The sequence below is a fragment of the Thunnus maccoyii genome, chromosome 14 (assembly GCF_910596095.1).
Source record: "Thunnus maccoyii chromosome 14, fThuMac1.1, whole genome shotgun sequence".
NCBI classification, from domain to species: Eukaryota; Metazoa; Chordata; class Actinopteri; order Scombriformes; family Scombridae; genus Thunnus; species Thunnus maccoyii.
In genome coordinates this window covers 1663109-1677400 of record NC_056546.1, presented here as the reverse complement: position 1 = coordinate 1677400, position 14292 = coordinate 1663109, and the positions used below count along the sequence as shown (strand labels likewise).

The window sequence follows — 14292 nt, the reverse complement described above, 5'->3', positions numbered from 1 at the left end:
GTGTGGACTATGTTTTGGATTGCGTTTTTCTTCTTAGTGTGTGTGTTTCTTTTATTGTGTATGTTAAGTTTTGGACACACTGCAAACCAATTTCCCTCTTAATCTTAATTTTTCTCTATTTTTTGACATTTCATAGACAAAATGATTAATAGGGGCATCTCTAACTAGATTTAATCTCTCCTCTCCCCACATGTTTTAAAATGTCTTTTTTCATGTATTTGTTTCTCCTTGTTGTGTGTGTTCAGTCGGTATGCATTGCTGTTTTCTTGTATCATCACTTGGTGGTTTGGCTCTCCTCTCCCTACATGTTTTAAAATGTCTTTTTTCATGTATTTGTTTCTCCTTGTTGTGCGTGTTCAGTCTGTATGCATTGCTGTTTTCTTGTATCGTCACTTGGTGGTTTTGCTGTTTCCTTGTTTGTATATTACACCTGATTTCAGCAAAAAAGTGAGGGAATAAAGAAAACACAGACAATCTAAAGTTAGTAAATTTCCAAGAAAGAACCAAGTACTTTAGCACTAATTTATAGGTCAAATAAAGACAGTGTTCAGTTGATTCACTTCCAATTAATGAATTCCAGTTGCTAAGCTAGCATAAGCTAAAGTCTTTTAGTCACCCTCCCTTCAGAAGTGTATAAAACTTCTCAAAACCAATGTTACAGAATGCTTTACAAAAAACTAACACAAACATACATAAAATAAACCAGTAAAACAGACATAAGATTCACATTTAAGATGTACAGCATATAAAACAAAAATAATTGGATAAATCAGTGGATAAAAATTAGTTTGAAGAAGTGATTTGGAAGATAATGACTTATCAGACTGAGTTCCTCAAACAGGTTGGTCCAGAGACCTCATAGCAAAGACAAGGACCCATATTTATCTGTGCTGATAATTCATTTCCCACCACTCAGTGTGAAGTTATAGAAAAACAAGCTGCATTCATGCAAATCGTGGCTTTATTTATTTATGTATCATTTGTTTTAAACTGCTGATGGCAGAGATATATTTAAAAGAGCTGTAAGGACACATAAGTCAAAAGGAGGTTTAGCTGGAGATGAGTCGGACAGTGGAAAGGATAAATTTCATGTTTTTAATCAAGTTGTGCCCACAGTCCCTTTGCATCATTATTGCTATGTGCAGTGTTGTACAATACATGCAAGATTCTGCACTAATGTAGAAAAAAAGATGTAAAGGATGTGATTGGATCGGGCTGGATCACACAGCTGGATCACATGATCTCACCTACAAGTTTAAATTATGTAGTTATTTTTAAAGCCATCTGATTGGCTGACCAGTGTTTACATACAGCCTGATGCAAATGACTCGTTAAATGTCATTTTGAGATATAAACTGTTCATCTTGAGCATATAAAAGCTAGCTAGCTAGCCTGGTAACACACACTATAAGAGCGTTCACTCACGCTCTTACAGAGATCATCACATCTATCTGATGAGAGAAGAAGAAACAAAAGAGGTCACCTTAACAATATATGTTTCTATTGTTACGGTGTATTTATCTTCATGTAGAGAACAGAAGTTAACTTGGGGTGTAGTAGAAAGAGGAACTGGACAGTGGAAGAGAAGATGTTCTTCATGGAGAGGGTTTCATGTGCCTGTGCAATATGTGCAAGATGCAGCACTATTACAGGCTATGAAACCATGTGGCTGAACCAAGATCATTTCACACAGCTGAGTCTAATTACCTGTTATTTTAATCAGCATATAAGTTACATTTATTTGTCAGGCTTTCTTTACAGTTTGTAAATATCATCTTATAATGAATTTTAAATTCAAAATTACCAGTGTTTAATATTTCCAGCTGAGACTTAGAAAACCACAACACGTCGTCATTATTTCTATTTTGCTGCTCTGACTGTGGTAAAACAGCGACGTCTCACTCTCTCCCAGGAGTAATCCTTCTCCTGCTGAAAGTCAGAGTAAATTCTCTTCTGCTTCATAAATTAGTTTTAGTCCTTTCTAACTCTTCTGTGACACTTGATAAATATGGGCCCAAAATCAGAGTCTGACTCATAGCACCTGTTTTTTTTTTATCTTTTCTGCTCCAAACAGATCATGTATAACAAATTTGTAAAGTGCTGAGTTCAACAAAATCCAGAGATAACTGTTCAGTTTGCAGCCAGTTAAGAGACTTAAGTGAAGATGACAAAATCCAGATCCAGACTCCAGTCCAGATGGATCATCAGGATGGATCATCCTCTCTAAACACGTACCCCTGGATGTGCACTCACACTCTTACAGAGATCATCACTTCCAGCTGATGAGACAAGAAGAAACAACAGAGGTCATTTATCAGTGTGTACTGAGACTCACTTCATCAGCTGTCAGTCAGTGATGCAGCAAATCCAGTATAAAGAGCAGCAGGGACTACAGTAAATCCATCAGTAAACTGATGAGTGAATGTCTCTGTTTCTGCAGTAATGATGTGTTGATGACTTTTAGCAGTTTATTTCTTCTGTGCACTTCAGTGAAATCTGCAGAGTAAACAGACTTGATACCAAAAGTCTCTGCAGGTCTGTTAGCTTGGAGCTCAGTGTATTCACTCTAACACTTTAACATGAGAGATGAAAGGAAGCTGGCTACGCTGCACAGCTGTTCCATTTTTGGACTGAACAGGATTGTTGATACATGTGAACTGTTAAAAAAGTGTAAAAGCTACAGAGACTCTGTGGGATTTGAAGATATTTCATGCTGTTCAGTCATCATATGACAATCAGTCAGAGCTCTCAGTTAAGCACCTACTGTAATTCCTGGACTTCAGCAGAGGATCTGGTCTATATACAGACCACATGGTTGCTAAATGTAATGATGGCTCTGTGAAATCAGAGCCAGTGATTTGCAGGCTGCAGTCAGACTGATCTTAGAGCTGTGACAAAGATGAAATGATCAATTTTTTAGTGTTGTAATGAGAGAACAAACACTTTCAGATCAGATTTGATGGTATAACAGTTTGATGATGATGAACACTGTCTCTATAAATCTTGTAAGGCTGCCAGCTGTAATATATCTTCATTTCCTGCAGACATGTACACAACAACAACAGTCATCTTCACATCAACTCAAACGCATGATCACAACAAGCTTCTGGCTGATCTGATTGGCTAACTGTTTTCTCTCTCTCTCTCTCTCTCTCCCTCTCTCTCTCTCTCCTCCCTCTCTCTCTCTCTCTCTCTCTCTCTCTCTGTCTCTCTGTCTTTCTGTCCAATCCTGAAGCCTGTCACCATTCTCCTCTCACAGCTTCACTGAGGAAAGCAGCTACTGAGATGGTTGAAGGCTCAACAAGAAATAATGGATCTTTCCTTTGATAAATACTGTGTTTAATAGAAGACTGCTGAAACCAGTACAGACTGACTCCAACTCTCTACTGACCTCAGAGTCTCCAGTCTACAGTGTGGACTCTCCTGAAGATCAGACAGCAGCTTCACGTCTGAATCCTGGAGGTTGTTGTCTCTAAGATCCAACTCTATCAGATGGGAGGGGTTGGACTTCAGAGCTGAGGCTAGAGAAGCACAGCTGATCTTTGACAAGCTGCAGAACCTGATTCTGAATAAAGAATAAATGATGTAGATGAAAATCCATTAATAATCAAATCAGATATGTGCAGGTTTAAAATGTGCAGTTCAACATTATTATATCCTCATCAATGAGCTCTTCTATAAATTGAGTAGAGTCACTCTGTCATTGTGTTAATGTGGTTCATTATAATGTCAGCCTTCTACAGACATTATCCAAATGTCACCACAACACTCAGACACATATTCATGTCAACACTGATTCATAAAAAATACTTTAAATACCTGCAGTCATCTGTCTGTGTCCCTTCAACATTTTCTACAACTTCTTTAAGAATCAGTCATCTTTTGTAGCTATAGATTAAACTTTATACAGTAACGATTAAAGTGTGGAAAAATAGAAAATTAACTTTGTGGATGTAAGTTATGTATGTACATGAATTAGGTTCGGGTTTATAAACATTAAGATCAACAGTAGTCAGTGAACTGACCCCAGAGTCACCAGTCTACATTGTGGATTCTCCAGAAAATCACACAGCAGCTTCACTCCTGAATCCTGAAGCTTGTTGTCTCTCAGATGAAGCTGTCTCAGATGGGAGGGGTTGGAATTCAGAGCTGAGACCAAAAAAGCACAGCTGATCTCTGACAAACTGCAGCCCCACAATCTGAATAAAGAATAAATGATGTAGATAAAAATCAATTTATAATCCAACCAGCTGTGTTCTTGTTTGAAAGTGTAGTTCAACATTACTATGTCCTCATCAATGAGCTGTTCTTTAAAATGAGTACAGTGACTTTGTCATTGTGTTATTGTGGATCATCATAATGTCAGCCTTTTACAGACATCATCCAAATATCACCACAACATTCAGACACATATTCATGTCAACACTGGTTCATAAAATGCTGCTGAACTCAGTCAAGTCTGTAATTAGAGGATCAATATGAAATCAGACATTTTGGACTAAACCTTTTCATTATTTATTACACGACCTCCGTCTCCCTGTATTTGGTAGTTTAGTAGGTATGTGTAATTAAAACATGTTATAGGTGGCAGTAATCATTCCTCCTGTCTATACTGACTGTGAAGTGGTCTCTTCCTAACACAGCTGCACTGTGGAAAATGAGTTCATAAGTTCAGCTGAAGCTAACACGAGGCTTTGAAAGTCTGGTAGATTCCCGCTTGATTTGTCTGACTCAAAGTTACAGACTATTTAGAACAAAATTCCCTCTGAGTTACAATCCCTCCACTGCAGCTCAGCAAGGAAACACTGAAGAAACACAAAGATACTTACATGATATGTGTAACTCAGACTGCTGAAGCTTCACATTAGTTTAAACTTTGGAAGTATTTTTTACACAGAACAAGACTGTGGGTTTGAAAGTCCTGAGGAAAAAATTAAATTCTAACAGATTTGCGCTCGGGCAAATCCCAAAAATGTACGAACCAAACATTTGAAACTTCAGTGAAGGATTTGAATTGAATACATAGAAAAAACAACCAAAGCTATAGCCAGTGAACTGACCTCAGAGTCTCCAGTCTACAGTTTGGACTCTCCAGTCCAGCACACAGACGCTTTACTCCTAAATCCTGCAGCTTGTTGAGACTTAGATCCAGCTCTCTCAGATGGGAGGGGCTGGACTTCAGAGCTGAGGCCACAACTTCACAGTGAGTTGCTGAGAGTCCACAGCCAGAAAGTCTGTCATGAAACATATATTACAACATATGTTATCATGACAGAGGACACTCTATATTTACTTCATGCATTTGATGATGAAATAGTTTAACATTCCTTATTTTGATTAACATTTGCTCTTCATATCAGTGGTTCAGCTAATCTTTTTTTCATTTTTTAAATATTTTTTCTGGGGCATTTTTTTCCTTTAATGGAAAGCAACATTTGAGAGATTACAGGAAACAAGAGGAGACAGAGAGAGAGACGGAATGACATGCAACAATGGTCAGCTGCCGGAATTAAACAGTGGACACTGTGGTTATATGACATGCATCTTAACTAGTAGGCTACCAGAGCACTCCTAGTTCAGCTAATCGTATCTCACTGTGATAGAATCAAAAATAATGCTCATCACTCTCTCTCATATCAGCAGACTTTTAATCTTTGTTTTGCTTTAATCTTGCAGATAAAGAGAGAGAAATGGAGTTACATTGAGGCTTCCATAATGTGCATAGTCTGTCTGTGTGATCTGATCCTGTCTGTCTCCAAAAAGTTGGCATGAGGCCATCTTGATTAGAAAACCATTTTTTCTGTCCACTATGTTTAATTTAACTCCAGGATATTTCTGTTCAGTTCAACTCAGTGAACAGCTATAGTTGAGAAAGATCATCTCTCTTTGTTAGCTACCTGCTGCTGTCAGGTGCACATCCAAAACAGGAGAATTTAGTGACTGTTGACCAACACAAATGAAACAAATGGCTTGACAATATTAGACCTGTACATAATTAAATATTAATGTAATTAAATGTTTAGATGTGCATGACAGATGACTGCATGATGTTCAGTTGTCAACATTATTTTCTGAGAATCTGGAAAACTGATTCAGCACACAAACACAATTAACAAACCAAAAAGGTTGAATTATTTTCAACATAATGTCATCAGAAAGATGTTATCAGGGTATCAGCATTAAAATACAATATTGACCTGTAATGTGTATAAGATCTCTTGAAACAGTCTGAATTCTCCAATTCTGCTCTTATTTATTCATCAGACCTCTGTGCATTTCCTGCTACTACTCTTCTCTACACTAACAAGAGAGAAACACCTGAGAGTTTCTTTCTGTCACCAACAGCATATAAGAAAAACTTAAGAACAAGACTATGTAACACAATTTCCCTCTTTAAAATAAAAAGTTGAATTTCTGAGAAATAAAATGCACCATTGCTCGATTCAACACACTCAGGGGGTTTGTCTTGTATGACCAGTAGTTTACGGAGGCTAATGTTAGCAAACATTAGATATTGTTGTATAATGGACATTACTGAATTAATTCACTGATTTGCTGATCCCCTGTGCTCACTATGAAATGGCTCAGAAACCATTAAGAAAAAGATGATGATGAAAGCAATTCTCTCTGGTTCAGAAATCACCTCTGGAAAATGATACAGATCTTATTTTAAACTCTTAAACATAATGATAAATACAGTGTCTGTTTAATTATATATGATTTGCAGAACCTGCTCATATAATAATATAATAATAATAACTTTATTGCATTCACTGATAACTGTAAAATACTGATATATGTTGTCATACAATGCTGCTGTAATGAAAATTCAACCACACTTTATGTAGTTCTTCATTTCTTTTACCAGGTGTGAATGATGCCTCCATCACCCAAGGAAGACGAATAGAAGAAAAAACTGTAAAATCCCATAGTTACTAGAAATGAATAGAATAACTGTGTTCATTAACTTAACAGTTATACACACAACCAACTAAAAAATCAACATTATTTGCATTCACATTTTAACCAACTAAAGAACATCTGAGACTTACTATCACTGACATATAATTTCAGCTCTAAACAATTAGTGCACTATTTTAACAATAATAAGAATATTATATTACTTATATTTGAAGAAATACTACTAATCTACACTGATTTACAATGCTAATCACATCTGGACTTACTGAGCCTTTCTGCAGTTCCTCACAGCTGGGATCAGTCTCTGTCGTCCCTCCTCTGATGTGTTGTACTCTCTCAGGTTAAACTCATCCAGAACCTCCTCTGACATCTGCAGCATGTAGGCCAGAGCTGAGCAGTGGATCACAGAGAGTTTCTTCTCTAATCTGTTTTTTGACTTCAGAAACTCTTGGATTTCCTGATGTACTGAGCGGTCGTTCATCTCCATCAGACAGTGGAAGATGTTGATGCTTCTGTCAGGAGAGATTCGGGTCTTCTTCTTCAGGTTGTTAATGGCTCTCTGGATGATTTCTGGACTGTTCTCTGTCTGACCTAGAAGGCCTTCTAAGAGACTCTGGTTGGACTCCAGAGAGAGGCCATGAAGGAAGCGAACAAACAAGTCCAGATGGCCATTTTCACTTCTGAGAGATTTCTCCATGGCTGCCATCAGGAAGACATCCAGAGATGAGTCATTGTGTTTTTTTCCCAGGAAGTCCTCCAGTAAGTCTGTGTTACTGTTGGTGTAACAGTGGTACATGTAGACTGCAGCCAGAAACTCCTGAAAGCTCAGATGAACAAAGCAGTAGACTGTTTTCTGGAAGATCACGCTCTCTCTTCTAAAGATCTCTGTACAAACTCCTGATAACACCGAGGCCTCTGTGACATCAAGACCACTCTGCTCCAGGTCTTCTTGGTAGAACATGATGTTTCCTTTCTCCAGATGTTCAAATGCCAGCCTCCCCAGCTTCAGAAGAACTTCCTTGTCAGCCTCTGTCAGCTCCTGTGGACTCATCTCATGTCCATCATCATACTTGTGCTTCTTCCTCTTTGTCTGAACCAGCAGGAAGTGTGAGTACAGGTCAGTCAGGGTCTTGGGCAGCTCCCCTCTCTGGTCTGTAGTCAACATGTGCTCCAGAACTGTAGCAGCAATCGAGCAGAAGACTGGGATGTGACACATGATGTGGAGGCTCCTGGATGTCTTAATGTGTGACATGATTCTGCTGCACAGCTCTTCATCACTGAATCTCTTCCTGAAGTACTCCCCCTTCTGAACATCAGTGAAGCCTCTTACTTCTGTTACCCTGTCAACACATGTAGGAGGGATCTGATTGGCTGCTGCAGGTCGGGAAGTTATCCAGATGAGAGCCGAGGGAAGCAGCTTCCCCTTGAAGAGGTTTGTCAACAGCACGTTGACTGATGACTTCTGTGTGACATCAGACACGACATTCTTGTTCTTAAAATCCAGTGAAAGTTTACTTTCATCCAGGCCATCAAAGATGAACAAAACTTTCCAGACCACAAGCTTCTCTGCTGTGACCATCTTTAATGTTGGATGGAAAACATGGATCAGCATGAGGAGACTGTACTGCTCATCTTTGATCAAGTTCAGCTCCCTGAATGAAAGCAGAATCACCAGACTGACATCTTGGTTTTTCGAGCCCTCTGCCCAGTCCAGAGTGAACTTCTGCACTGAGAAGGTTTTTCCAATGCCAGCAACGCCGTTCGTCAGAACGACTCTGATGTGTTTCTGTTGGTCAGGTAAGGCTTTAAAGATGTCGTGGCACTTGATTGGAGTGTCATGGAGGGTCTTCATCTTGGAAGTTTTTTCAAGCTGCCTCACCTCATGTTGGGTATTAACCTCCTCACTCTGTCCCTCTGTGATGTAGAGCTCAGTGTAGATCCTGTTGAGGAGGGTTCCACTTCCTGTTTCATCATTTTCTTCAGTCACACTTTCACATCTCTTCCTCAGACTGATCTTATGTTCATCTAAGACCTCCTGCACACCACTTTCTGTTGAAAGAGAAGAAAAAAAGGTATAATTAAAAAGAAATATGTCTCACTATGTTAATTTTCAGTAGAATAGAGGAGGTAAATACCTGTCCTGTTTTCAGAGATGATGACATCAACAAACAGATCTTCAGTCTCACTTTGTACAGTGCTGGTATTACTGTGTGTTCGCAGTCCAGGTCTTGTTCCGGATCTTTCTCCACACTGGGAACAGGAGGAATCTCCTGATGAAGCAAACCGGTCCCAGTATGAGGTGATGCAATGTCTGCAGAATCATTTGGACAGTTACACATTTTTTTGTTCCTCAGGTTCTGGGCTTTAGCACATTCAATTTGAAATAAAAAAAAATATACTGCAATTTCAAGGGTTCAAAAGTAATTAGACAGACACAACAAAGAGCCAGCAAAGGCAGAGAAGAAGAAGAAAAGTGCAAGCTAGTAAACATGGATGTAAACAATGCTGGATTTAAAATACTAGCTTCAAAAACTGGCTTTGCAAATGTTTCATGAGGAGGGACATGGATTCAACACATTTGTTAGACCACACTAAGACACACAATGTGTTTTAGTAAGTAAGTCAACGTAAACATGACTTTCATTTGTTAACAAGAAAACTCCACAGGGCTCCTTTAAGCTATTATGAGACAATGAAAGTTGGTAAAAATAAGCAACTGACAAAAAACAGAAAAGTCCACTCGTGAAAAATATCAGACTACTACTCTTTTGACTTGTATTGTGGTGCTGAACAGAGAGCTCTGGTAAATATCTTCACAATGCATCTTTTCATTTGTTTCTCTCTCTCACTGTTTTTGCTATAATCTGTCTCCCTGTGTGAGTGTGATACAACAGTTTTACAGATTTGACTTTTCCCATACGTTAAATGTCAGACTCAGTTTCCTCTGCTGCAGTGGTCAGTCTGCAGTGATTAATCAGCTGCAGCAGGCTGTTTGTATACATTTCCATTACCTCCTCTCATATTTTGTGCCTTTGAACAGGAACACATTAAGACACTGTCTATATTGCATGAGACCAAAGACTCACTTTTCTTTCATTTTACCAGCACAGAGCCCCAGTGCAGTCCTTTAGGAAGTAAGGACAGACACAGTTTGACTTGTTACTAAATCCTTAGTAAATATCACCCTGGGTTACCTACTACTACTTTTGATTTTTTGACTGGAAAATCAAATACCAATACCAGCCCTGTCTCTGTCTCTGATTAACATGTACATGAAGATCTGTTCTAGATTACAGCTGAATGGAAGGTAGCTCATTATTTCTTTCCACTGTGTTTCCTTCATATCTACACTACATCCTTAATCAAACCAGCTCACTGAATCATCTTCAGGTCAGTTTACAGTAGAAACAGTCTCTTACTTTGTGTCTGAGGGTCCAGGTTCATTACTGAAATCTGGAGGTTCATTGTTGGACCAGTCGCTCTTCATAGAGAGACGGCTGGACACTGGAGACTCTGCTCTCTGTCTGTGGAAACAACAATTGTTTTACACATATCATTAGTTCTTGTAAAGAGCAGATGTAACATGAAACATGGCACAGGCTCATGATTTAATAATGACAACAAATAGTTATGTTCATATCTCCTGCATGTTCTAAACATTTTATTTACAGCTGCAAACTGGATATATTTCACTGAAGAGATTTTATCATCTACATGTTTGTCTGACATTTGAGGTGTGAAAATGACAAATGACAAAAAATGATTTTTATATGACAGTTTATTTAGTAACAGTTAAACTAAAGGCACTGCTGCCTGATGCTGTCAGATTAACTTGTGCATGTCTGAAAGCAAACAAAACAATCTGTCCTCTGCAACTTAACCTGTTGGAATATTGGTTGTAATATTGTAATATTGGTTGAAACTAGTAAACATACAATCAAGCACTCTTTCTACAAAATTAAAGCTATAAACGAAGAAATAATGCAGTCAATGCTCAAAAAGCAAAACAGAATTATAAAAGAATATTGTTGTAATGTAGCTCATCATATTACATTAAACAACTGAATCATCTTCATGTCAGTTTACAGTAGAAACAGTCTCTTACTTTGTGTCTGAGGGTCCAGGTTCATTACTGAAGTATGGAGGATCACCTTTAGATTGGTCACTCATCATAGACAGACATCTGGATATTAAAGACTCTGCTCCATCTTCCTCTTCCTCCAAATCATTCATCTTCTGGAGTCTGAGAAGTAAACCAGTAACAATGGAGAAACACATACATTTTAACTGCAACCATGTGTGTTTTCAATCCATCACAAAGATAAACTTTGACTCTGGTTTAAATCCAACAAACAGACTTCAGATAAACATCTGTGTCGTTCTTAACTGTGACTTCTCTCTATTTTGACCACACCAGCATGCCACATTACATCACTGTGAGGACGCAGAAACAAGGAAAAGAAAAAAAGAAACACTGTGATCTCATATTTTATTGACACAGTTTAATCAGCAAACAATTAATCAGTAAAATAATTGGCAGATTGATCAACAATGACAGTAAACATTATTTGCAGCCCTAATATTAACACTCACCCTGCCTCAGATTTGCTGTTTTCCTCCTTCTGCTCTATCAACTTTAAAATGGAGTCTGTACAGACTTTCACCTATACTCCCTACCTGTTTGTTCCTCCCGCCTTCTTTACTGGAAATCCTGTGTGCACTTTTACTGCAGTAAAGGATCTGAGTACTTCTTCCAACACTGGAACAGGATCATTGATGATCATAAATCAGGAACAATTAACAATGTGCACAATTTCAGACTTTTTTCAGTTCATGTGGAACTATCATTATTCAACAACTCTGATTCTTCTACTTCATCAGTCCCTGTTACAGTAGGACGCCCCAAGGCTGAACGCTGCTTCATCAGTCCTGTGTGTGTGCAGGCTGCAGTTTCCTCATAACTTCACTGATAGAAGATGATAGTCAATGTTTCCTTGTAACAAAATATGCAGTCTGACTGGTACTGATGGTAAAAGGCAGTCGGTTCAGATGGTGTCATTTTACTCTTCAGGATGAGCTCACACTCTGTGTGTAAAGACTGTAATGGATCAGTATATCAAACTAAGTATATGTATACTGTTGCAATGCTGTCCAATCACCTGATGTTTTTGTTGAGTACATACAAAAAGTTACCCTTTTTGGTCTAATAAAAGCTGAAGCTGAAAGCTAATGCTGAACCCACCTTAAGGCCTTCATCATTTAAGGTGATATTGTACTTTAACAGCATTTTCACAAACAAATGTTTAAATATCAAATAACAAAAGAAAAAAAGCAAACAAACAAGATACACACTATGAATATGGGGTCATGTGTTTCTGTGCACCTATCAAGATTGAGCAGTATTGGGATCAACATGTGATGACAACTGTCAGGTTGTGTGCTCATCTTGCCAGGCCCTTGTCAATCAAATCTGGTCAAACCACACCTACACAGTCCTGGTGCTTTGAGTATTATACCTTGAGAATGTTTTTTTCTAATCTTTAAATGTGATTGTTGCTGATTGTATCATAAATATTTTATGTTATAGTGAAATACTTACACCAGGTGTTTAGTAACAGTCTACATGCAGTGAGCTCTACTATAAATAACTGATTAATGATGAACAATAAAAAGTCTTTCAACCAGTGAGGGCAAAGTATGCAGGTCCTTTTACCAAAGTAAAAGCAACATTGTAAAATACTCCATTACAAGTAATAGTCTTGCATACAAAATCTTACTGAAGTACAGAAATATATATATCACATGTGTTTCTTCCAACGTCAACAAAAACTGAAAATGTAAAAGTTCCATGAAATTAGAATTTATTGCAGAGCTGTTGTATTGGATTGCATTAGATTGCACAGGTGTTCCTAAAAGGTGCTTGCTGAGAGTATTATGATATAATACATTTTCTGGATAATCAGTTTCTGGATAAAACAAAAAGACAGGATTGTGTTTTTGACAAATGTAATAAATACCTTGCAAATCAAGTTACTTGTTCACCTTGATGCAAAAATCGTATAAAAATCCAAAATTGCCATTTAACAGTCCTGTTCAGTGATCTGCAACATTTTGTCAAGTCAAGTCACTATATGTGGTTTAAATCCAACAAACAGACTTCAGATATCTGTGTCATTCTTAACTGTGACTTCACTCTATTTTGACTGCACCAGTGTATCACGTTACATCACTGTGAGGACACAGAAACCAGAAAAAGAAAAAAGGAAACAATGTTTAAAAACCTCAACACTGTGATCTCATATTTTTCTGACATAATTTAATGAACTAAACAATTAATCAGAAAAATAACCAGCAGATTGATCAATAATGAGTAATCATTATTTGTAGCCCTAATATTAACACTCACCCTGCCTCAGACTTGCTGTTTTCCTCCTTCTGCTCTATCAACTTTAAAATGGAGTCTGTACAGTCTTTCACCTTTACTCCCTACCTGTTTGCTCCTCCCACCTTCTTTACTGACAGCCCCATGTGTACTTTTACTGCAGTAAAGGATCTGAGTACTTCTTCCACCACTGGAACAGGATGATTGATGATCATAAACCAGGAACAACTGACGATGTGCACAATTTCAGACTTTTTTTCAGTTCATGTGGAACTATCATTATTCAACAACTTTGATTCTACTTCATCCGTCTCTGTTACAGTAGGACGCCCTGAGGCTGAACTCTGTGTGCAAGCTGCTGTTTCTACATAACTTCACTGATAGAAGATGTCAATGTTTCCTCGTAAGAAACTATGCAGTCTGACTGGTCTGATGGTAAAAGGCATTTGGTTCAGATGGTGTCATGTTACTCCTCAGGGTGAGCTCACACTCTATATGTAAAGGATGTAATGTATCAGTATATAAAGTATAAGAGTATAATATGAGTACATATAAAATGTTACTCTTTTTGGTCTAATAAAAACAATAATAAAGACTTGAGGCCTGTAGAAATGTAACTGTTTTGTGTCGGTCATGGACATAGTAACCTGATCAACCCTGAAACATCCACATGTAAATTCACATGTGAATTAAAGCCTTCGTCATTTAAGGTGATATTGTACTTTTACAGCATTTTCACAAACAAATGTTTAAATACCAAATAACAAAAGAAAAAAACAAACAAATAACGTTCACACTATGAATATGGGGTCATGTGTTTCTGTGCACCAATCAGGATTGTGCAGTATTTGAATCAACATGTGATGACAACTGTCAGGTTGTTTGCTCATGTTGCCAGACCCCTTTCAATCAAATCTAGTCAAACCACACCCACACAGTCCTGGCAGTTTGAGCGTTACACCCTGAGAATGCTTTTTTCCAAACTTTAA

At 37.9% G+C, this 14292-nt stretch overlaps 1 protein-coding gene across 1 annotated transcript; it reads right to left on the bottom strand.

The window, feature by feature from the left end:
• Positions 1-3339: 3339 nt before the first annotated feature.
• On the bottom strand, positions 3340-13449 carry LOC121912101 (protein NLRC3-like). Its single transcript, XM_042434183.1, has 5 exons — positions 13412-13449; positions 10369-10445; positions 7188-8970; positions 5061-5234; positions 3340-3565 (listed from the first exon to the last, which is right to left on the bottom strand). The coding sequence occupies exons 1-5, from the start codon at positions 13447-13449 to the stop codon at positions 3340-3342; spliced, it is 2298 nt and encodes a 765-aa protein (XP_042290117.1).
• Positions 13450-14292: the final 843 nt, after the last annotated feature.